This window comes from Cornus florida, unplaced genomic scaffold, assembly GCF_030987335.1.
Source record: "Cornus florida cultivar Cherokee Brave unplaced genomic scaffold, ASM3098733v1 CherokeeBrave_3.0.0_Hap2_Chr04, whole genome shotgun sequence".
In the NCBI taxonomy this organism is placed as follows: domain Eukaryota; kingdom Viridiplantae; phylum Streptophyta; class Magnoliopsida; order Cornales; family Cornaceae; genus Cornus; species Cornus florida.
In genome coordinates this window covers 32,211,640-32,238,317 of record NW_026775574.1, presented here as the reverse complement: position 1 = coordinate 32,238,317, position 26,678 = coordinate 32,211,640, and the positions used below count along the sequence as shown (strand labels likewise).

Genomic DNA, 26,678 nt, shown 5'->3' with positions numbered 1-26,678 from the left:
GAACGATGCATCTTAGTAATAGGCCAGGAGTCCCTGTTATCAAGCAACGACAACTTGTTCCATCTCTCCCCACTTCGTTCCTTCCATCCACAGTTTTCTTTCTTTTCTATCTTTTTCAGGGAATTACAGTAGTTTCGTTTTCATTCACGTGCTTCGTCTCTTTTTGTTTTTGCGCATTCACACACATATATATAGCTAGATATTGTGTTTCGCATTTGGCGGGGATGCGAAATTGGATTCAAATCTTGCTCGCGTGAATGCTGAAGGAGGAGGACTTGTGATAAAGACAGACATTCATCGGAAAAAAAATGGAGAACGAAAGCGGAATATTGGAGAATTTGATGGGAGGCCAACACAAGTCCAGCAACAACTTCTTCATGAAATCAATCAACTTCTTCAACAACAAAAAGCGCGACGATGATGAATTTGCTAAAAATTCCCCAAAGCCCCTAACGTTCCTCTCATCTTTCGCTAATTCCGTCGTATTTCGCTGTTCCAAGTAACTACAATTTCTATCTCACACACACATATGTATGTATGTATCTATGTGATTAGCTGGATTCTTTAGTTATAAAGTAAAATTAATATATAATCTTGATCTGGGTGTTAGTTTTTGTCACCAAACTGGGTTCATGACATTGTCTTCTTACATAACTAGGGTTTGATGTGTACAAACAAGTAGGAAAGTACAAATGATCAACGGTGCATCTGCAAATGCGCACACCCCCCACAACATTACCCCTAGCAGGGCTAGAAATCTCAACCTCTCCTTTGGGAAGGAGAGATCATACCATGGGCTAATGGCCCGGTGGTGTTCCATGACATACATTATCATATCTGTCATTATAGATATTTCTGTATATTGCATTACTATTGGCAGGATGATGGATGGTGCATTTTACAGTAACGTATTGGAAAATGTGGATGTGTACCCTTGGTGAAATTTTTTTTTTTTTTGATAAGTACCGTTGGTGAAATTGTCACCTGTTGTTTTGATGGATCCCACACATCATCCTTTAGTTCTAGACCATTCGGATTTGTTGGCTGACATTTATCACAAATTGTTATTTTGTTTATCTTTTCGTTATAGAGTTATTTTTTGAAAAGTTCTCCTTAGCTTATTATTGGGGTAATAAGGAATTATGTTTTTTGTCCAAAAATGGACTTGGATTGGAACTCTATAAATAGATGTAACTAGTAAATTAGTTGAAACTTATGAGAATGAAAATGGGAATGAGAATGAGAGAGATGGAGTTGGAGTGTGGAATGCTGTAAATCGGAGTTACAACAATGCATGTGACTTTAGGGTTATCATTTGGACTCGTGAGATCAGTTTTACTTTTTTCTTTATAGTGGATTTGCATGTTCTGGACTAGGGCCTGGATTCTTCTGTTATAGGTTTTCCATATGAAAAATCCTTTTTTGTGTGCTTGGTTGATTGTGTTATTTTTGCTATAATGTATTTTTTGATTAATATCAAATGGTCGTATAAAATATGATAATAAATGGAATATACCTATGCACCCCACTTGAGGTCAAAACTAAACTATAATTCAACAGTCTCAAATCTTACACATCACGTCTAAAAGATTGTAACACATTTATTTCTATGAGATAGGATGATTTATCTTAGTTGTTTGAGTTGTAAACTCGATATCAATGTGACTGCATATGAAATGCATTAAACTAGATTTGATAAGTTTATATCATACAGAACTGTTATAAATGGTATTTACTTACATTAGTAAAGAAAATAACTCTTAATCTCTGAGAATAATGGACTCTTGTTTCAAGTTTTGTTTTTTGATAAATAAGTATGTAACACATTTATTTCTATGAGATAGGATGATTTATCTTAGTCATTTGAGTTGTAAACTCGAGATCAATGTGACTGCATTTGAAATGCATTAAACTAGATTTGATAAGTTTATATCATACAGAACTGTTATAAATGGTATTTACTTACATTAGTAAAGAAGATAACTCTTAATCTCTGAGAATAATGGACTCTTGTTTCAAGTTTTGTTTTTTGATTAATAAGTATGTATTAGAAAGCGTTCAAAAGGGGAACGCATCTCGAAAGTTACACAACAACCAAAGCCAAAAAGGACCTAAGAACCCAAGGAGCCCAAAAAATTAACCATCTCTTATTCTCCTCTATAGATTTACAAATTGTCCCCAAAACCTAGCATAAAAGAGAGCTAACAATAAAAAACTTTAATACCCCAAAAGAAGATTCCTCTCCATCAAAGGATCTCCTATTCTGGTCCTTCCAAATGCACCACCAAACACAAAAGGGTGCCACCCGCCAAAAATCATTGGAGTGGGGCCCCACATGGCATCCTTTCCAAGCATTAATCAATCCTCTTGAAGACCTAACCATAACCCACTGAACACCAAACAAGCCAAAAAAATGACAACAACAGTCGTGAATTGCGGGGACAATGCAAATGAGGGTGATCAACTGATTCCCCATCCCTTTTACACATGTAGCACCAATTAACAGTAACCTTTTTCTCAATCTTAGGTTATCAAATGTCAAGATCTTGCCCCAAATTGTTGTCCATACAAAAGAAGGCCACTTTAAGGGGGGCCTTTGAACGCCAAACCACCTTCCAGGGGAAGTTAGCCCTTGAAAAGCCGGATAGACAACAATACAGAGAACGGACATCAAATCTTCCTTAGGAGGAGGGCACCCAAATGAGAGAATTCGACCCTCCACCATTCAGCTTCTGCCTATATAAAAGCTCTAGAAAGGCAGAAAAATCATCCAATTCCCAGTCCTGAAAATGTCGTTGAAATTGCACATCCCAAGTAATCCTCCCATTATCAAGATGATAGTAGTCGGCAACCAAGGTGTGTCTATTGGCACCAACGGGCCAGTGGCCTAGCGGTATCAGACCCTTACCTCCCAAAGGGAGGTCAAGGGTTCAAGTCTCCATGGAGGCATGTGTGTGTGAGTATCAACTATGAAAAAAAAAGGTGTGTCTATTGGCAGCAGTCCTGAAGAGCCTGGGAAAAGAACAAGCCAAAGAACGGTCTCCACACCAAAGGTCCTCCCAAAAACGGATACTCCCGCTACTTATCCGAAAAAAAAAAAAAAACCGGATACTCCTGCTGTTTCGAACTCTGAATCTGATGTGTTAAGAAAATTCATTCCAACCATTCCGAATGCATTTTCAAACGCCAATACCTCCTGCAGGACTAACTACTTGGGAGCACGACCGGCCTCTTTCCTTCCCAAAGCGGCACAAAATAATTCTCATCCACAATCTATGGCACTCACCACTAAATCTCCACAACCATTTGCCAAGGAGAGCTCTATTGAGGGCAACAACCTCCTAACTCCCAATCCACCTATCTGAATAGGCCTGCACACCTGCTCCCCAGCGAAGATGATGCTTGAACTCCTCTCCCCTACCACCCTGTAGGAAATTCTGCTGAAGCCTCTTGATCCTTCCGCCCACCGATGAGGGATCTGAAAGAGAGAAAGAAAATATGTAGGGGGCTCGACAATGTGCTTTTCATAAGCGTGACTTTCCCAGATTTTCCGAGATCAACACTTCCGTATTTGGGCAATTAACACTTGGTTCATTTTTATTTTCTCAAGATGGAATCCATCTAACTTGATTCACCTTGGTTAATTTGGTAACATCATAGAAATCTGGATCTCATAAGAGTTTGATATAATAATTTTTACTATATTTATGCATAACAACCATTCTATGTTGATTAATTATCTTTTTAGAAAAGATTAAAGTGTGAAACGTGATAAGTCAAGTGACCAAACTGATTAGAAGTTAGACATAGGATATTCAGCAAATTTTTTATGGATCTCCATGGTTAATACATGGGGAGTGGCATATTTGTAGTTACTTAGGGACTCATTGTAATTATCCTAGTGTTGGGGTGCAATTATTTACCATATGGTGATGTTTGAAATAATTAATCAACCAAATAGTGAGGGTTAGAGTTAATTAGACAACTATTTGGCTCCATTGGAGTCAAGATTATCTAAAGATGCCACTCCTAACCCAACTAGGAGTGCCTATATAGACACAAGGGGAGTATGGGGCCGTGCATGAGGTGACATTAGAGAGTGAAAAAGGTTGAAGATTTCATAGCCTTAATCTGATGTTTTAATGATGGAGAGACCCACTAATCTCTATTTTGGTGCTTCATCAAAAGGAACATAGTAATGAAAACCGCAAGGTGCTTTAACGCTTTCATCTTCATCATATTTTGCAAGAAAAGGTATATTTGTAATTATATATATAATCTATTCCTAGTATAATACATACAAACTTGTGGGGAAGGATCCAATTGTTTCTATAATATTTTGCTTCTGTGATACAATTTTTCAACACTTGGGATGCATTCAATTGAAAGAGTAGGAGGAGCTTTGTTCTTAAGTGAAAGGTCCTACAGTAAGAGTTGGCTTGTATAAATGATCCCTACGTAAAAGTCTGAAGCAAAAAGAGAGTGAAAATAGTCCACTTACAATTGTAAGTAAGACTGGATTACTCCAATCACCGGTGGAGCCTAGTTTTCTAGAGGAAAATATGGGAAAAATTTGGAATAATAGTTGAAGAACTGAAAATGTGTTGAATTTGTATTAACAATACTTATTACAACAAAGAAAGAGGCAGTTATTCCCTTTTATAATATAACCATTAATAACCCTTAATTTTGCTTAGAATGACTTTTAGAATATCCACACTGAGTGAATACCACTTTTACCACTTCCTCTAAGTAATCACATTGTACTTCCAATACTTTTCATAGAAACAACGATGAATTTTGAGCCTTTTTTTTTTTTTTTTTTTGGGAATATAGTGAGCTTTGACATATTTAATAAATAACAAGACATTTTCAAAGCACTATTTATTATCTGCATCAAACCCTCCTCCTTGGAAAAAAGATTCACTCTCATGTTTCAAGCAAATTTACCATGATCTTAAAAAAAGTAAAAATAGAGTTTTCAAAACATTTTATGTGACCTTTCAACTCTCTTTTGCCTTTATGCTAGTTGTGTGAGTGGATCAATTAATTGACGCACAACGATGAATTTTGAGCTTTGAAGCTCCGCTTGGACAAGACCCAAATTAAAACAAAAATTACAACTTAGTGAGGTTTTGATTATTTAATTTGCCAAACATTATGCTGATTCTTAATGAGGATAGTATTTTTTTTTTCTCCTCCCATTTTTTCTTCTTCATTTCGTTTGAGCTTGACATGTTATCTTGGTTTCATTTTCTCTCATAGGTCTGCTCATGTAGATGACTGCTCAAGTTCTTGCCTTTTTTTTTTCTTGGGAGTTTGTAATTATATTATTACTTGTTCCCTAAACAATGACTCAAGAGTGGGGGTGAATTGCTATCGGGATGTGTTCCACTTTTGAACGCTTTTATATACACTTTTACTTATCAAAAAGAAAAGAAAAGAGGGAGGGGGGGGGGGGGGGGGGGGGGGGGAATAGAGTCTTTAGGCAAACTATTGTAGTTCTTGACCTTCTTCCCAAACACTTGGTGTGCAATCAAATATAGCAATAATATAAACAACAACCAAATGTAAATAGGTATGGGATAGAAGAATGAAAACACTAGGCCAAGCAACTTTCCGTGGTCCGGCTCCTCGTTCCTATGTTGATGACACAAGAGCACCTCTCTCGAGATCTCCAAACCTTCACTACCAAGCTCTCCTTCACGGATCAAGAGCAAATCCCTACAAAGCTTTACAAGCTTGTTTCTTCTTTGCTAAGTGAGCACCTCTCACCTAGACTTCTGGGTTCACAACCCTTGTACAGCAATCTCAAAGATATATAAGTTTGAGCACAAGTTGTATCCTCTTCAAGGTTGAACGTTTACAATCAAAACTCTCTTTTTAGAGCAGTAGATGTAGCAATTGATGAAAGCTCAACTCTAGATGATTGTGGTTAGTTGTGAAAGATATACAAATGTGTATCACACACTAGCAATGATCTCTCTAAGAATATGAATGCGGTTGTAAAGATCTTCTTGGTACTCTCCTTCTATGAACAAGAATGAGTGAGCTTAGCTTTTCAAAATATTTCAAATGTTTCTCAATGCTTGGATTCTCCCTAAAAGGGTCGGAGTGCTCTATCTATAGCAAGGGTGAAAAATTTGATCGTTTGACAACATTGGTGTGTGTTTTGATATTTCATTTTGAAATCCCCGACTTACAACAGATGTTTGTCTATAAAGCATAGACATCTGTGAGACTCTAAGCCCAAATAAGCACCCTATATAGGTGTTTTTCTTCTGGTCCTGAGATTATCCGACTCTTGGACAACCCTGAAATCACAGAGCCATAGACGTCTGTCAATACATTTTCAGAAAAGGTATAAAGATAAAGCTGATGGAGATCGTGAGGTGTTCCGCAGGGATATTTTATTAGGGATATTTTAGTATTTTTACTTTTAGTGTAGAGTGATTATTTTTAGTAATTATTGGGATTTTATTTTATTTTATTAGGTTTGCATATAAAAGGCCTTTATGTAATAGACTTTGGTAGTTTTTGGAGATTATTGATTATTACTTCCTCCAAGTTCTCTCTTTGTGTTTTTTTTTCTCCCATTTATTTTCTTGCCTTTTTCACCCATTTCGTCTATCTTGCCTATCTATTCACTCTATTCTCACCTCCTTCGTCCGACTCCTCATCCCCTTCTTCTACTCTCATCTCTTCTTCTATTTTCTCACCCCTTGCTTTCCTTCTTGTTCGTCATCAAAAGCTATTCGCTCATAGACTTCTGTCATAGACGTCCTAACTTCTATGAAAATGCTAACTCTTGGTACTTGGCCAAAACACTAAGGCATAGACGGTTGTTTATTTTCATAGACGCCTGTCCCTATAGGATTTTGCAACTCTAGTCCTGAGGCCATACAAACATATCCTTGATGTCTTCGTTACTTGCATCTCTAGATATGAGCTTGTATAAGCACATAGTGACTATCTCCTAGTCAAATGACCATTTTTCCCTTGAGATATATTTCATCCAAGTCCAAGGGTCAAGTCTTCCTAGGGTCCATGTATGATATGCATGCATGAATCATTTTGGCCCTAAACCAATTTTAGTGTCCTAAACTTGAGCCTTCAGTGCATATGATACATTTTCCACTTTACAATCAAGTAGCACACGCCACCCATACTACCCATGTCTTGAACTTTTATGTTCCACTGTCATCATGATCCAAGGTCCACATGAGTCTTTGAATACTTGAGTAATATGATACATCTGTGAATAACAACACGAAAGTAGATTGTCAATTCGTTCACATTAGTAGGCTGTAATCATCAAAACCATCCAACGAACCATGGGTTGAAACCTTGGGGTCAACATTACTCTCTCTCCCCCCCCCCACATGCCCTTCTCTATACTCTCCTTTAGTTACAAGTGCAACCTCAGCTGCAATACTAGTTTACAAAAAGGTATTAACTTGCACCACCATATTGTGATTCATCAGTGCATAATGTTGATGTATCAATACGTGGTATTGACATGTTGTAGCACAACAGCTGTGATACCTTGTGATTTTGGTCATGAATTAGCATATTATGCAAGAAGGTAACACACTTTTATTTTTTGTTGTTTGATAAGAAACTTCTCTAGGCTTTAGGATGAAATATTCCAGATTTATATTTTCATGGATCTGATGACATTATGAACTTTAAGCTTGGGAAAAGCTTACTGGTTGACATGGAGCATAGGAATATAATGTATGTATTTATATATATTTATAGGTATTAACCAGATTAATTGTTTGATTTAGGATGCATTTTTATTTGTCGTCTCACCGGAATATCTAGAATTCTTTAGTTGTTCTTACTATCATCCAGTTCCTTGTAGTTAGCTGTTAGATTGGAGCTTTAAAAAATAAAACTAGATAAAGGGTCTGTTGTATTTCCCAAAAACTTATACCTGACATTCGGCTATTAAAATTTCCCTTCTGAACATGCTTCAAAGAAACTTCTAGGTGCTCTGATCTAGTTAACCCCTCAGTTATATTATAAGGAAACTCCACAACTAAATGTTTTCTCTTGTTAGCTTTAATGGATAAAGCATTTTTTCTTGGCATTGCAGGATCCTTCTGATCCCTACTGAAGAATTACAGCATCGTTTTGACACCGAGTTACCTGACACCGTTAAACAACCTTCGACTTATGCGAGGAACTTTTTAGAGTTTTGTTCATACCAAGCACTGCATCTGGTAACTGGACGTCCAGATTATTTTAGTGATAAGGAGTTCCGTCAATTGACTTATGACATGATGCTTGCATGGGAGGCCCCTGGCGTGGAGAGTGAACTACTAGACAAAGTAAGACATCATCTATCACTATTTCTTACGAGTGTTCGTAAAGACATGTTAATGTTTCATATTTGCTAGTGGTGTCTTTTCCCTGATTGTTCTTTAAGGAATTTAGTACTGAAAGATTTTCTGCCTTTTTGGCTTGACAATGCTGCCTTAACTTTTCTCTGCTGACAGGAAACTGCTTCTTTCCATAACCAGGAAGCAGAGGACGAGGATAGGTGGTCGTTATTTTATTCTAATCCTACAAATATGGCTGTTCAGGTTGTGTTTTCATTTTCAGTTTAGTTTATTTCACAGTATGTGGTCTTAATCAACTGTGGTGATATCATTCTGTCTTATTCTTTGAAATTTTTTGTTACAACTAATATATTCGGGGATTGTGTATTTCTCATTCATTTCATTTTCTCCTTCAGGTTGATGACAAGAAAACTGTTGGACCAGAGGCTTTTGCAAGAATAGCTCCTGCCTGCGCTCTTGTGGCAGATATAATCACTGTCCACAATCTTTTTGATATACTGACAAGTTCTTCAGGCCATAGACTTCATTTTCTTATATATGACAAGTATCTCCGAAACCTTGAAAAGTATGCTCCAGATCCTTGGGCTGTAGCAATTGTGTAAAATCTAAATACATCGTTTTTCCCTTTTTAGTGGAACTGCCATGCCACTCACTTTTATTTCAATGTGGCGGCTATTTAAATGAATAATTTGGCTCTATATATATATATATTTATTTATTTCCTCTAACATTTGCCACCTAACACCATTTAAATTTTGCATGATGCACTTTTTAGAACTCTTTTGATTGGTAGCACATGAAGATATGTTTTTTTTTTTTTTTTCCCTTAGTTGGTACTCACACACATATGCCTCCACTGAGGCTTGAACCCCTGACCTCCCTTTGGGAAGTAGGGGTCTGGTACCGCTAGGTCACTGGCGTGTTGGTCATATGAAGATATGTTCAAACACACATTTGAGCCATTTGACTTGATTGGATGGCAGGGATGATTTATTTCCTTTCATTTCTTCGGAAACAATCTATCTTACAAATTTAAACAATTTGGCATGATGCACTTTCAATGTTTTCATGCATGGCAAAAACTCATCAATCATTCTTTGGATAATGAATGCACTTGTAGAAGATGTTTTTGGAAGGTACATATTTGGTTTGGAGTTTCTGTATGCTTTACGCACTTGTACAGTGATCATTAGTGCCTGGGTACTGCAATTTTAGATTGAACAAAAGCTATATATTTCAGGTTTTCTATGTATTAACTATTGACACAATCTTCATACTTTGACGTGGCAGGGATGATTTATTTCCTTTCATTTCTTCAGAAAAAAATTATCTTATAAATTAAGCGTACTAATAGCAAAATCTCATCAGAGGAAAAAAGTAGAGATAGATAATTGCAAAGGATGATATTGCAACATTCAAAAAAAAAAAAAAAAAGGATGATAATGCAAGAAATTCTTAATGACTCATTCAGTGGGTGCCTACTCTTACACAGGGTGATCAAAGGTGCAAAAAATGCATTGGGGCCTCAATTGTTATCCAACCTTAAGCTTGATGAGGGAGAGATAATTTTAGATGTTGATGGCACAGTTCCCACTCAACCAGTTCTGCAACATATTGGCATTTCTGCATGGCCAGGTGAGTCGTTATTTGTATTTGGATGTTTTTCAAACTTTTGCAAGATTGATTTTGTTTTTGGATATATTTACTTCGACTGTTCAAGTATGAATTATATCACTAGACTTCTTCCTATGTGATACCAAGGTCAGTCATTTGATATGCCTAGGAATATACCGAGTGAGATGGACGTGTCAAATAATGTTGTTCAAGATGGAGCAATTATCTCCTGTGGTTTGTATTGATCCTGGGTGACTTGGAGCATAACTATGATTTGCTGATCAGATTTTCTTTCATGGATGCTTTGTGATAGCCTGCCTCAACTAAGTCAGTCAGATAGGATGTGATAGAGAACGATATATGATTGGAATACATGAGATATGACTGGCATACATGTGTTAGACGTGTTTCACCTCAACTTTTGGAGAAGGGGCAATGATAGATAATAAGGGTTAATTTTTATTTATTTATTAGTTCTTGTTTTGGTAATGTTTGATTTTAGTGCTATTATAGTACTTTATTTTTTAGGTTTCTTAGGGCTTGCCTAATAAATTTTCTATATAAAGGGTATTATGTAATCAAAACAATTCAGTTTTTGAATATTGAAAATTATTGATTGTCATAATTCTCTTCTCTCTTATTCTCCTTCAGTCTATCCGGCCTATCTTTTCAATCTGTCTTCTCACACCCCCTTTGTTTGTCTCTCATCTCTTTCTTCTAGCCTCATCTCATCCCCTTCTTTCTTCTATTCTATGTCAACTTGGTTCCAGAGTATTTTGGTCCTGCATCGGGATGAGTTGGCTTAGGCATCTTAAATAAATGAGTTTGTTATAGTTTGATGATTCTATCGTATACATATTTTCATAATGTAATTGTGTAAATTTTTTCTACAGATTTATTCTCTTGAGTTTACATGACCTATATACTGATGGTTTTTTGGGTCCTAAACTTGGTTTCTAGACTTTTTCTGTGTTTTTTTGTGAATACCTATCTGGACAATGTATCTTTTCATTTTTCTTTTGGCAGGGCGGCTGATACTGACCAATTATGCTCTGTACTTTGAGTCTCTGGGAGTTGGTCTATATGAAAAAGCTGTCAGATATGATTTGGCAATGGACATGAAGCAAGTCATAAAGCCTGAACTAACTGGACCATTGGGTGCTCGCCTCTTTGACAAAGCCGTGATGTACAAATCAATATCTGTGTATGCATCTTTTTCCATTATTTGTTTGATATTTGCATATTGGTATAATTCTTGAGATTACTTCTGACTTCAATTTTGTGCAGAGCAGAGCCTGTTTATTTTGAGTTTCCTGAATTTAAAGGCAATTCACGACGGGACTATTGGTTGGACATCTGTCTTGAGGTTCTGCGTGCTCACAAGTTCATTAGGAAGTATAATCTCAAAGGTACTCAGCAATCTGAAGCACTTGCAAGGGCAATTTTAGGTATTTTCCGATGTCGTGCAGTGAGAGAAGCCTTTCACATCTTCTCATCCCACTACAGAACGTTACTATGTTTTAACTTGGCTGAAAGTCTTCCTGGGGGAGACACGATCTTGGGAACTCTATCAAGTCGCTTGGCACTTCTGAATGCCAGGACCTCTAGAGACAATTCAGTTGGGGCCAATGGAAAACAGGGGTTGATGTTTCCAGTTTCACTTTTGACACTTTGTAGGCTTGGACTTATTTTACATAAAGAGGGAATTGTGGATGGAGAAGCAATTGTTCCAGCTGCAGATGTCTGTGTTGGTGAAACAAATCCCTTGGAAGTGGCCGTAAAACAGTCGAAATGTGAGACAGGGAGAGCTGAAGCTGCACAAGCAACTGTGGACCAAGTGAAAGTGGAGGGTATTGATACAAATCTAGCTGTAATGAAGGTTAATTATAATGTCTCCAATTAAATTGTGTTTTGATGGCAAAATAAATTTTAATGTGAAATTCATGAATTTTTTTTACAGTGTTGGTCCTGTCTATTGAAGGTTAAGACTAGAGAAAGACCTAACATTTAATATAATTTTGCAAAAAGTGGCTGCTCTCACATTCAAAAATTGCAAAAGGGTGCTGTATGTGGCAGTGACCTGCATCCTCATTCTTGTCAGTCCAAGCTTTTACCATTGCATCAAGCAATGGTAAAAGGTCTTATTTCATCATTAGTCTATAAATTCAACTGTATTTATGAAGGGTTTGATAAAAATGTTTTTCATATTTTTAACTTATATCATTGCTGTTGAAGGATTTAAATATTTAAGTTACACCCTCTCTAACAACTTAAGCTTTTAGAGTAGATGCTGGTTAAAAATTGCCAAACCATATTTGTTTCAATGGTAGAGGGATAAGTGTGTGGACTTTTTTATTTATTTTTTTGTCATGCTCCTTTAGGTAGATGGCATTTTCGTTCAATCAACTCTTGGGTTGATGGCATCCTTTAAATAATTGATAGTTCATGGTGCAATGGTAAAAGCTTGAAGTTGAAAGTTCGAGTTTGAGAGCAGCCACTTTTTATCTCCACTCTTCCCTTCCCAATACGCCGCAAAGGTGATACGTAGACTGGCTAATGCGCAATTCCCAATACCTGAACATTGAATAAATTTGTGTGAAACATTGCAACATGTTCCATGAGGATGAAAGGTGAGAAATTAAGCTACTAATTTTGTCATTGTGTAACATATGTGATATTCTTCTTACATTTGCGTCATCCATTTAGAGATAGCTCTTCACATAATTTTTACAAATTTGTAGTCTAGATTTGGATGGCTAATAGTGTATTGCCATTTAGTTTCTGTAGCACAGCGATACACAGACATGGAGGCACACACTAGCCAAGATTTCAATACTATATTTTTGGCTACGACATGTCCTTAGAATTCCTATGTGATTTTGATTACTGATTTTTAACTACTTAATGATTTTTTCGATAGTCCCCGAGTTACAATTTTGCACTTTTTTTCTTTGCAGGAGTTGCTTTTCCCACTTATTGAATCATTACATTGTCTTCAACTTTTGGCCTCATGGGAAGAGCCTTCCAAATCAACGGTATTTCTGGTGTTGGTCAGCTATATGACTTATAGGTAACTTTTGACTGGATTTTGTGTTCTGCTCAGTGGCAAAAATACTTCAACCCAAGTTTGTTCAACATAAGGTTTTACTGTTCCAAATTGGTATCTTTTGAAAGAAACTACATAATTAATGCATTAACGTGTGAAATGAAATTTACCTATGAAATGAGGATGCTGAATCTTATAAAGTAAACTATTTTATTCATATGTGTAGCTTGAAAATTTTATGATTTTTTTTTTGCCCCTTTTCTTTGATAATAGTTGAAATGTAGTGCTCTAATAGATGATTGAGGAAACATAAAAAGAACTATGAATTAAAGGTAGTATAAAAAGAACTAGTAATGGCTAGTTGCTTTCTTCTGGAGATTCTATGATCTCCTGCAAGTGGATCACTTCTTATCTTGTACTTTAATTTTTATTTGTATCAATAAAATTTCCAAAATTCAGAAAAAAAAAAAAAAAGGTACTAGTAATAGCTTAATAGGTTGTACTAGTAAATTTTGGTTTTGACTTAATAAGCTTCTTATCTTGTCTTAGGGGACTTAATTCTATTGAATATTGTATATCTTGTTAAGATGGACCCTAGTTGTTAAAACTTAAGGTTGTGCTTAGGCTGGCACAGTAGAAGTTGGAGAATGTACGGGTGTCTTGTTTGTTCAAGATGTGCAGATATCCTTATTGGGTGGGTCCTGTATGACCCTTCTGGTGAGAAAGGGTGGATATGCGAATTGTGACTCTGTGTGGATGGATGGACGGGTTTTGAAAGAAGCGGGATGTTTCTTGGACAGTTTCCTGATTGCCTCGAAGTAAAGGAAAGTTTCCTGTTGCTGCACTAATTATACTTCCTCACCTCTCATCTAATTATTCCAATATTAATTTTACCCGTGCATTAATGGATACTTGATCCAATAGGTATGATATAACTACAGTGCATTATGATATGACAAGGCTCTCTTCAAGGACACCGTTCCTATTGCTTATGACAACTTAAAAAAGTCTACCTCATTGAGCTGCTATTAAAAGAAGCATCAATATTGACTTTGAAGGAGTGGGACTGGAGTCAATCTACATCCTAAATGGTGAACCCCGACCCTTTTATTTGCTGTCACATATTCCTAATAAGAACAGTCATGTGCTGCTACCTTAATCGGATTACATCAAATAAATTAAGGATTAAAGCCATTCCTATTTTTCCTGAGCCCATGACATCATTTGTGAGCTTCTATTTCTTGTCATACATTCTGGATCTCAACTTTTGGATAAGATTAGCAAATAACATTATTGGCAAATTATCTAGTCATTCACAGAGGAGGAATGAACCACATCCACATACTGTTGCTGCAAACTTTACATCCCTCTTCTATCATTGCAACTTTTCCTTGCTAAAGTAGTCCAGTAGGCAATACGTGTCAACAAGTCAAAAAGCAAAAAATCTTGAATATTTTAGGGACCTTCATATTCCATAAAGTGACAACAGATATTCCTCTAGTCCTTTTTTATGACCTTCACCTATTTTGATTATTGAAGATTTAATGGAGGAATCAGTGGAGGAAAATCTTTCAGTAATTGATGTTGTTTCCTATTATTGAAGATTGGGTGTTACTAGAGGAATCAGTGAAGAAAAATCCTCCTTGTTTTCTATTTTCTATCACTTTTCATTCTCATAATTTCTTCTCCTATATAAAGGAGCCTCCACCATTGTATTGTGTATGAGTTGAGAGAGTATTATAAAAGTGATGTAGCCCTTTGGGCTCTTTATGCGATGGATGTAGGCCTTAGTGGCTGAACCACATAATATCGGTGTGTTTTTCTTGTTTCATTTCTCTCTTCACTTCTATTTTATTATTTACAACATGGTATCAGAGCCTAATTTCTCTTCTTAGGTTTGGACCCCTATTTTGGGGTATTCCAATTTCCCTTAGCATTTGAAATGTTGCTAAGTGTTTCTCGGTGCTATTTGTGACTTGTTTGGGCTGTCGGTTTGTTCGGTAGTAATGTTCTTCGCCTTTGCCGTGTCTCCGACAGTTTTTATTGACTTGTTTGATCTGCCAGTGTGTTCAGTTGCATTATCTTCATCTTTGTCATGTCTCCGGCAGTTTTTATCGACTTGTTTGGGCTGCCGGTGTGTTTTGTAGCATTGTCCTCACCTTTACCGTGTCTCCGGCAGTTTTTTGCTGACTTGTTTGGGCTGTCGGTGTGTTCGGTAGCATTGTTCTTCGTCTTCTCTCTTCATTATTCACACTTGTTGCTACTCATCATCTCAATGGCAAGTTGGGCATTCATGCTCCAACTTGAGGGGGAGTATTGAAGATTTAATGGAGAAATCTGTGGAGGAAAATCTTTTAGTAATTGATATTATTTCCTATTATTGAAGTTTTGGTGTTACTAGCGGAATCAGTAGAGAAAAATCCTCATTTTTTCCTATTTTCTATCTCTTTCCATTCTCATAATTTCTTTTCCTATATAAAGGAGCCTCCACCATTGTATTGTGTATAAGTTGAGAGAGTATTATAGAAGTGATGTAGCCCTTTGGGCTCTTTATGCTGTGGATGTAGGCCCTAGTGGCTGAACCACGTAATATTGGTGTGTTCTTCTTGTTTCATTTCTCTCCACTTCTATTTTATTATTTACAACAGGGATTGATCTCTATTTTTATCAAGCATTACTGCCTGAGTGGTATTATTATGCATGTAATTCTGTTCGAGCCTTTTAAAAATTATATATTACTCAAGCCAGAGAGCTTATGGTTTTTATGTTTTTGGGGTTGGAGTCTTGGATAGTTTGTTGGTCACATTTTGCGTCCATTGCTTGTGTCTGGCTTCTGGATCTGCTACTATACTGGCTTTAGCATCTGCCACACCATATCCATGGGTGATAACTAATTTAAAAATGTGGCAGTAGTTGGAGCCATATGTTCTTCCATAATTTGGAAGTCACTGTTCCCAACCTGCCACCTCACTTATGGCTAGATCAAGATTGATTCTATGCTAGATGATAAAGATGAAATTTTACTGTTGACATTATTATCAACTAAAAGCTTTTTGTGAACGCATGTCCATAAAAGGATAAGCAAACTTATTAGTGAAGAAATTTTAGAGAGTATAAGTAAAAAATTCTGTTGATAAAAGATGATTCAATGATTTTATCACATTTGATTTGGACCGAGTGGCATCAAAGATTTTAAAGGTGAATGACAAGCTTCACCTACAAAGCCCCAAAATATTTCTTCCTCCTTTTGAATTACGTCAAATAATATATTTTTGGGTCTTGTGCTTTAAATCCATTAAATTTCATGTGAAGAGTGGATTGTGGGCCAAATATTTCTTTGTGCATTGTAATTGAGATTTAATTTCTGTTTCTTTATTTTAGAAGTTTTTAATGGAAGTTAGTTGAGTTGGTTTTCTGCTTATAATTATTTGATAGAGTTTATTTCAACATGCTATTTGGAATCATGGAATTTTATACATTTTGGATTGACATCCTTCAGATTTACCTTTGGTGGATGTTGTTTTGACATGTCTGTTTCTTAATATATTTCATGTTTCTAAATGAAGATTTTAGTTACAGGTGATCCAGAAAAGGTATATATATATATAATATACTGAGGCAGGTTACTATGATTTGCAGGGGATGGATCAGGTATATATTACCATTTATTTTTTTGGTTCTCGCTGTTCTCATGCTCTGGCGTAGGCATGCCAACAAAGGCGGTCCATTGGAAGCATTCAAAATCATAGCTCCCCCCAACAAAAATGCAGTAGAGCAGCTGCTGACATTACAGGAAGCCATCACCCAAGTTGAGGGTCTAATTCAAGCTGGAAACATTACTCTACTGAAACTAAGAGCTCTCCTATTTGCTGCACTTCCTCAGGTATTTGTCTAACCAATACTCGATGATATGTGTCTGTTTCTTTGAAGCGATGCTAAAAGCCTAGAATAAACTTGGCTCATTTCTCCATAATATGGTTTCTTGATGTGAAGTCAGATAATTTTTAAGCAACGATAGGAGTCTGTCCCAAATTTTACTTGAACTGTTTTATTTCGGGGAAAAAATCACATACATGCTGGTTTGTAATACGTCTCTCAGTGTATTAGTCTCCATCTCACTAAATGTACTTTGGGTGGTATTGGGGGTATGCCTTGGATTTATCTAATCCCCAAATCCAAGGATATGGGAACAGAATGAAATATTCAAATCGTTCAGAATTGTTCTGTTATTTTTGACGATATAATAGTGTTTTAAGTAAGATGGTCACTTCACTCACCCTTATAATAAAGGATCATAATAAATATTTTATTTAAACTAAATTTGAATAACCAGATATGTTATTTTGTTGCATACCCCTGTACACATACCCTTGACATGTGTTCAATATGGGCAGTCCCACACTCGGAGGGGCCCATGTAACATAGACTCCTTAATGCAATTGCTAGAATACGGTTTGCAATCCGAATCTTGTGATTCAATTTGATTTAACTCCTCTTCAATATTAATCACCAGGTTAATACCATATTGTAAGGAATCTGGATGAATCTATCTGAATCCAAAGGGAAATACACGATCCACAATTCAGAAAAGATTTGTGTGATTCCAGTAGCCCGCAGAGCCCTACAAACAAAAATACTTGCTTTCTCTTTTATACTTCTTTTTTCCCTTTCAAACTAAGCTCCTCCAGGTTCATTTATTATTTGTGTCTCCTCTTTTGATGTATTGAAGATTATAAATCACTTTTTTCTTTTTGTTTTTTCTGAAACAAAATTTGATCTCAACAAAATTCCAAATCAAAACTGTTGTTCTTCACGCTTGCTGAGGGAATCTTAACTTTCTTTTCTGAATTAGAAGTGGTTTTTGTGTTTGCCTTTGAAGTTATAATTTTATTAGAGTTTGAATCATTTCCTTTGAAGAAAATAGTGTGGGTACCAAAGAACCACGTTTGCATATGCTACAAAGGGAAAGCATGATTTGAAAAACTTTGACAGAGATAGTAAAGAAGTGGGCTGAGAATCTGCACACCGTAGAAGAAAAGAAGTGTAGTAAAATTTGGAAAGTGTAGAAATGAAAGATACGTATATGCAAAAAAGGCAGTTAAAAAGGTGGAAAGAGACACCAAGTCCAGACCATGTGAAGACCTTTATTCTAAATTAGGTACAAATGATTAGTAGAAGAGTGTCTACAATCTCAATAATCTAAGGGAAAGAAAAATTGAAAAGTTTAATAATATAAAAAAGTTCATCATGAGTAATAATCTGAATGTATTGGTAAAAAGAGTAAATCGCATAAAGGTAAAAAGTTACTTTGAGAAGTTGACTGATCATATAGAAAACTTAGGTTTAAAAGAATATGGCAATCTTATGCAGATCAGAGAAAAGGCCTCTTCGGAAAATGAGAACAGTAAGAGCTTTAAGATTAAGTGATGGAGAATGATGGTGGGCCTCGGCTAACAAATACATGATAAGATCATTAACAACTAAAAAAATGTAATAAAAGTGGTGAAAAAAATATTTTAAACATAATATATATGTATTAAACATCTTAGTTGACGTTTACTTATAAAAATAAAAAAAATTAAACATCTTACTTGATGGAAGTTTACCCTATGCTACTATTAATGCCGAGACATTCTTGGCAAATTGGATTACATGCATTTTCCCTGAGATAGAAAATGACAATCACACTGGTCCACCTTTGTCCTAGTGGCTTTAGGTCTTTTTTTCCCAAACCCTAGATCAAGGTTTCGAGACTAGTAGAGAAAAAAAAAACAAAAAAAAAAAAAAGAGAATCGCACAATACAGTTGAATATTGTTCTCAATCATCAGGATAGTTGTGGCTGGGTTGCACACAACTTGCCTATGGAATCACTCTCAAAATAACCCATTAACTACCAAGTCTTTTCACTGTTCTTTATACTTTATACTTATCAATGAATATTACTATTCAAATTGTTAATAAAACTTAAGATTGTAGAGGTTCATTTAGTTGTCATATGCGTTTCTTTGTAGATCCTCCTGTTCCTCAATATCATGCAATGCTCAAGTTCAAACAGTTCATGTCATCTTTACTCTCACCTTAATCCAGTATTGTTTAACACGTAACCCTTCCATTTGATGTCTTGAATTCTCTAATCCTTCATTTCATGATTATTTGATCCTTGAGTGTCCTTACCCAACTCTATGGATGCTCATTTTTTAGTATAGAACCTACATAGTATCATAGCTACATAGAGGATTGATTCTGTCAGAAACTGACCAATGTACCTTTCTGTAATTACTGATAAGCTTTATATTCCTATAAAAGGAATTTGATGAACTTTCGAACTATATATAATTCACTTAATTTGAATTTTGTTTGACTCTTCAGTTATTGTCTAAAAGTTTGACCATCTGCATAGCAACATGGTCAGTCGTGTGATGTTGTGGATCTGCCCCTAGGTTGTGGAGATTGGTACCCAACTCTCTCACTGTGAGAGGACTGATTTCTGAGGGCATGGATTCTTCCCCAGCCTTCTGGTCACCATGGGATCAACCCTGGCCTTAAAAAGGACCGATCGTCGTTTAAATTCCATACTATATGAATTTTCAGTCCCAAATGTCATGTTCAGGCATTTGGACCCATTCCCAAGGCCTCCATTTCATAATTTCTCAACTTTGAAGACCATAATTCATCATTCTACGCTTCTAAATCAATTTAAATCTCAGTTGATTACTTGATTAGTTTAATCTTTTTGGCAAATGGGCGAAATGTGGGGGATTTTGTGGCTCTTGCTGAGTTCTTATTCTTTTGGGTAAATGGGCGAAATTATAAATCTGGGGGATTTTGTTGATAGTGTGAGATTATAGGTAGCCGCCTTTGGCTTTTGTATTTTTTTCTTGGGAGCTCTCTCCTCTTGAGTGCCTTTAATGAAATTTCACTTGTCATAAAAAAAAAAAAAAAAAAAAATTAGTTGATCAGTTTGATCTACATTATTATATTGAATAATTTTTTATATTTGATATCTGTTCTAACTCTAGCTCTGATTGTTCTAAACATATGAATAATTCATAATCCTCGTACTATCATTTTTAATACAATGAATGATTCCTAAATTAAACTTCTATTTTATCATTGAGACTTGTATACTAAGAATGAACAAATGCAATTATCTACACAAAATTTTACATCCTCAACCACCCAAGGAAGCAAGATTGATCTATCACTTGCCTGTTTACCATTTCTGGTTTGTATACTTTTGTTAAACAATTACAGAAATCGTTACTCACTCTTACAATCGTTCACCTGTCTCTCTCTCTGCTGAAGAGAATAAGAATTAAACCCTAATTCATTAGGTTCACTATTTGTATATGTTTGCCTCCCTTTTACTATCCAACTTAACTAATATTTCGATTTTAAACTTATTCTATCCTAGTTTGGATTATCCTTATGCAAATTAATTAAGCAAGTATATATGCTATTATACACTTAAAAGATCCAATTATCGAATCTCCTCAAGCACCCAAATAAGTGTTTGAAAAATGTTGTAATTAGATGTAGGATTGCATCAATAATCAACATTAATTCTTCTCCTTTTGCCTTAGTGAGTACAGTAATAACTAAGAAACCTCTCAAAACATTTATCCCTATTATAGTATCGTCAATTGACACAATATCATCAATAAATAGAAAACATTATGAAACCTCTCCGCGAACATATTAATGTTGAAAAGAGTATCTAAATTCAAAGCGAATGTGTAGATTCCAGATTGCGGAGTGGTATTCCTGGAGTTTTATGCAAACTTGACATTGAGAAAGCATATGATCATGTGAATTGGAATTTCCTACTCTATTTGTTACAAAGAATGGGGTTTGGAAGTAAATGGAGGAAGTGGATTGAGACTTGTCTTTCGTTTGTCAAGTTTTCAGTTCTTGTGAATGGTTCTCCCGCTGGTTTCTTTGTTTGCTCTCGGGGTATAAGACAAGGTGACCCTTTGTCATCTTTCCTTTTTCTTCTTGTTATGGAGGGCTTAAGCAAACTTATGCGCAGGGCAGAAGACCTTGGTTTTATAAAAGGTTTCAGGGTGGGCAGAGATTTAGACCATCAGATGGAGATTTCTCATTTACTCTTTGCTGATGATACCCTGGTTTTATGTGATGCTGATGTGCCTCAACTTCGATACTTGAGGTGTATCTTGACTTGCTTTCAGGCAGTTTCCGGGTTTAAGGTCAATGTGGCTAAGAGTGAGCTTGTCCCAGTAGGGAATGTTCAGGACATTTCCTCTTCAGCTGCAGTCCTTGGATGCAGAGTGAGTTCTTTCCCTATTCCTTATTTGGGCTTACCCCTAGGGGTTTCTGCAAGGTTAGTGGGGAGTTGGGATTCCGTGATTGATAGGTATGCGAAGAGATTGGCAGGTTGGAAGAAGCAATACTTGTCAAAGGGGGGTAAAGTTACTCTTATCAAAAGTACTTTATCGAACCTTCCCACTTATTTTCTTTCTATGTTCCAAATTCCTTGTTCCGTTGCAGATAGGATTGAAAAAATTCAACGGGATTTCCTATGGGGAGGAAAGGGCGATGAATTCAAGTACCATCTTGTCAAATGGGAGGATGTTTGTAAGTCTGTGAAATTGGGTGGACTTGGAATAAGACGTTTAGTTCCTTTCAATCAAGCTCTCTTGGGTAAATGGTTATGGAGATATGGGAGGGAAAGACGTCGTCCATGGCGCAGGCTAGTATCTTGTCGGTTTGGGGACAAGGCTGGAGGTTGGTCTACACGTCCAGTTACCCTCGAGGGAGGAGTCGGGATGTGGAAAGCTATTCGGAAGGGTTGGGATGCTTTTTCTGCCCATATTAGATTTAAACTCCGTAATGGTCGTCGTATTCGGTTTTGGGATGATCTTTGGTGTGGGGATCAGCCACTTTCTTGTACATTTCCTAGATTATTCAGTATTGCTGTTGATAAACACGCCTACGTAGTTGATTGTTATCGGCTTGATAGCAGTGGGATTACGTGGGATGTGCATTTTCGGCGCTCTCTTCAGGACTGGGAGATGGACGAGGTATGTGTTTTTCTGGATCTCTTATATCGGCAGGAGGGCGTTGGTAAAGATAATGATGTTTTGATTTGGGTTCCTTCTTCCCACGGTCGTTTTGAAGTTAGATCCTTGTTCTTATGTTTGTCTAATTTTGTTAATCGAGAATTTCCATGGAAAACCATTTGGCGGTCTATGGCTCCAACTAGAGTGGCTTTCTTTGTTTGGACTGCTATGAGGGGAAAGATTTTGACAGTTGATAACTTGAGAAAAAGGGGTAATTATATTGTTAATCGGTGTTGTCTATGCAAGGATACTGAAGAGTCCGTTGATCACCTCCTTTTGCATTGCCCTCTAGTGACCGATTGTTGGAATCTTATTGTTGGGTTGTTTGGCATGTGTTGGGTTATGCCACAATTTACTAAGGAATTAATTCATATTTGGAGAGGATGTCGGGTGAGAAGAGATGTCTGCGATTTCTGGAGAATTGTACCTCATTGTGTATGGTGGTGCATCTGGAAGGAGAGAAATAGCAGAATGTTTGAAGGGAAAGAGTCGCCTACGGCAATGGTTAAACTTTACATTCTTCGCTCTCTTTTCTATTATGTGAAGAGAAGTTTTTGTTCTTCTTCGGATGATTTAATTACTTTCTTGGATTCGTTGGGGCCTTAGTCCTGGTCCTACTCTTGTAATTGGGACGCGTTCCCCTTTTGAACGCCTTTTCTTATATTATTTTTACTTATCAAAAAAAAAAAAAGAGGGTTTAAGATAAGTTGAACTAAACTGAATGTAGAAAATATAACTTTAAAAAGTTAGGAATCCATGTGAGGGTAGTGAAAATCAAGGGTTAAAGAGATTAAAAAGAAAAAAAGAAAAAGAAAAAGAAAAAAAGAACAGTTTTGTTCTTGATTATTTCGAGAAGGAAAATTTGAAGATGATATTGCTAACATACTTAAAGAGGATGGGTTTAGAAGAGAGATTTTAGAATACTATGTGATTGACATGTAAAGGTAGATTTAGTAAGTATTACACGAGCTATACTTTTTGGGAATGGATTTTAGCGCTAAGAAATATCATGTTCATACCATGAGTATGTTGAGGTCCGAATGTTGAGATCATTGTGTGGTGGGACAAGAAATGATAAAGTTAAAAATGAATTCATTCTTAAGATGGTGGTAGTATCACTAATTAGAGAGAAATAAAAGAGTCAACTACGATGATATGGTCAAGGGCAGTGAATACCAATAATGCATTAGTAAAGAAGAGTCATGTGATTCACATTTAGGTAATGTTAGGGGAAGAAAAAGAGCAAACTTAACATGAGATAGTAAAGATATGTAATACGGTATGGTATTAGTTAAGTTATGGCCTTAAATATAGCAAAATGGCAAAACGTGATTCATTATAGTTGACACCAAATAGTTGGACAAGGGTTCATTGAACTAAAATTGATTTATTTGCGTAACTGATTTTTCTTTTTATTCTCTGGATCGTCAATGTATCTACAATTAGCTATATGAACATAATTCGTGATTGTAACAATGATATATATCGTTTATAGGAGTCCTAATTTGACAATATAGACCATTGATATGTGTCCTATGTGACAAATATGTTCTCTCATACCTGTTGCATGGCTTATACATTCCCCATGACCAGTAAAGTGATGTGGTCTAGAAATTCTTGTTGTGCGAGAGCCCATATAATCTTGCCACTCTAGGTGCGTTTTATGAAATTGCGAGGTACAATTTTGTTCTCCAGTGGATTGAAAAAGTCGGTTTTCTCATTTTATATATGTTACTATTCATTTTATGAACTGAAACCCATATGGAGAGCAAATAGGCTTCCAAAACTTAGCACCATGATGTAACTGAGACCGAAAATGAAGATGATGGAGACCAATGCTACTGTTTTACTTTTCTGCTCTGCAAAAATCCTGGTACACATTATTCATGAAGATGCAAGTTGTTATTTATTCTGTAGGTAACACAGTCACGTTTGAGTATCACATTGATTCTTTCGGAGTTGTTTTATCGTTTTGTTTACATCTTCAGGCCACGGACAAGCTTGCTCTATTGTTGGTTCTCATGGCTGTGCTGTTGGCATTAGTACCTCTGAAATACCTAATATTGTTGATTTTCCTTGAGGCTTTCACGAGGGAGATGCCACTGAGAAAAGAAAGTAGCGACAGATGGCTGAGGCGGGTTAGAGAGTGGTGGATTAGGATACCAGCAGCTCCTGTTCAGCTAATCAAACCTGATGACAAGAAAAGGAAATGAATGGTCCAGTGAACGCCATTTCATTTGTGCATGAACAATAACTGCGAAGACTAATTTCCGATTGTGCATATTTCAGGATCTTTAGATATCCATTTGTATGAGAGAAGATTAGGGCCCGAAAGCATCTTATGTCCATTTTTTTATTATATATAATTACTAATTTGCTATATATACATCTGTGTGTGTGTGTGTAAATATGAAGGCAAACCTTGGCATGATAAGGTTGTTCCATTGTGACTTGGAGGTCATGAGTTCAAAATAAGGAAACTCAATGATTTTGTACAATCTGTGAATGAAGTATTAGATAGCTAAACTCGTGTCCTCAAGTAACTCGGTTATTCATTTAAATAAGCATATAAACTAAATTATATATAATTAAGTAGAGGGAAACTCAAAATTCTCATATGTGGAATTATTTTCCTGTTTGTTTTTCTTTATATATATATATATATCCTGGCAAACAAACAGCCAAACGGCACTTACAGGGCAAACATCATAAACAAATACAAACCACAAAGCATCACAAAAACGTACAAACCAACCAACTCCAGATAAAACTATCACTAAGTTAGGTCATGACAACAGTAATGATAACAACCTAAAATTTAAGGTAAACAAATACAAACCACAAAGCATCACAAAAACGTACAAACCAACCAACTCCAGATAAAACTATCACTAAGCTAGGTCATGACAACAGTAATGATAACAACCTAAAGCTTAAGGTATCTGAAGCATTGGGTTGTTGACGAAGAGACAAAGGGGATTCCGAATAGGACAATGGTGGGCCTGGGCTGTATGAAAACAAAGAGGCCCTCAACAAAACCTGAGGGGCCCATATGAAACTTTGTGCTGGCCAAGCCCATATTCCCCTTCAAGCGATTTTCGTGTGGGCCCATGAACAGACCACTTGTGGACAGAAGCAATACAAGTGGATGGAGAATCAAATCTGCAGAGGATGGGATAAGAACGTTGACCAGATGGAAACTGGCGACGTTAAGGAATCCTCCGACGCCGGCGCCGTCAACAGCAACCCAACGATAAACTGGCAAAATGCCCAAAATAACAGGACACCACGGCTCCTCTGCATTCCTCGAATTCAACGTATAACAGATGTACAGCAACACGTTTGATCCCATCGACGACAACCCTACAGCAAAATCCCCACCGTCAAAACCCACTGGATCCCATGGTTGAAAAAACCCATAAAACCATAGACCACCCCCAGGATTTCATGGGTGAGAATCCACGACAGCCAGTAGGTGAAACCAAAGAACCCCAAGAATAACCAACACACCCTTTGTGGACTTCGGCGCCGTCAACATCGCTATAGCCTCCATGGAATTAGACCACCAAAGAAGACAAATCAGACCACCAGATAAGAAGGAAAGCCAAAGGAAAGAAAAAACAGACCAGAAGTCCAAACAACTCACTCTGACAAGCAGAGAATCTCTTAAGAAAAGAGAAATCTTCTATGGAATGGAGGAAAGAAAACTCTGATAAACAGAAAATAGAAAACTTGATCAAAAGTGGAAGAAAGGTTTTGTTTTTCTTTATATACTCGTACAATGCATTATCACTTTGGGTGATTAGCATCTCAACATCTTTCCAATAATTTCAAGTTATTGTTCTTGGAATAATGGGAAGGGGAAACTGAAACGTTGAGCTTTAAGAGGCTCTGTGATTGATAACGGCATGGATATAAAGGGTTATAACCCTTAAACACACATTATGAAGATTACATATCATGTATATAAAAACATAAAAATTATACACACTTTGATAAAGTAGTATACATAGATATATATTTGGTTAACATTTGGATAAATGAACGAATTTGGGTATATTTCAAATCAGTCAATGAATCTAGATTTCTTTCATTTTTAATCTTTCAATCTTGATAACAATACGTATGTAGCATCCGAACATGAAATACTCCAACCATTTGTTCATGCATTAGCTCAATCATGCATCCAACACATGAAATATATTTATATTTAGGGTAAGAACATGTAATACTCATACTGTTGGACCTAATGCAGTCATACATTCATGCGGCAATAGACCCGGGAGGGAGTCAAGGAGGGTATTTCTAGTTTTGATCATGGTTCATTGACATTAATTAATTGATCTTTAGCTAATATAATCAATGAACGAAATATGTAATGAAAAACTAACCGTAAAATCAAGTAAATTAATGAGAGAAAATAACGTGGAAAATCCTAACGAGAAAAAGTTGGGTCATTACTTTGCTGCTGACTAATTCATAAACGAATGGTGAAAAAGTTGGGCCATTACTTTGCTGCGGACTAATTCATAAACTGTTTGACAACCGCTTATGTTTCGTGTTTTTTTGCTTCGGACAGTATCCTGTAG

The 26,678-nt window shown here is 36.4% G+C and overlaps 1 protein-coding gene across 1 annotated transcript; it reads left to right on the top strand.

Moving 5' to 3' along the window:
• LOC132303113 (uncharacterized) lies at nt 1-24,469 on the top strand. Its single transcript, XM_059800200.1, has 10 exons — nt 1-499; nt 8,102-8,336; nt 8,505-8,591; nt 8,744-8,913; nt 9,841-9,983; nt 10,989-11,166; nt 11,250-11,841; nt 12,920-13,032; nt 16,648-16,891; nt 24,078-24,469. The coding sequence occupies exons 1-10, from the start codon at nt 309-311 to the stop codon at nt 24,300-24,302; spliced, it is 2,178 nt and encodes a 725-aa protein (XP_059656183.1). The 5' UTR covers nt 1-308; the 3' UTR covers nt 24,303-24,469.
• Nucleotides 24,470-26,678: the final 2,209 nt, after the last annotated feature.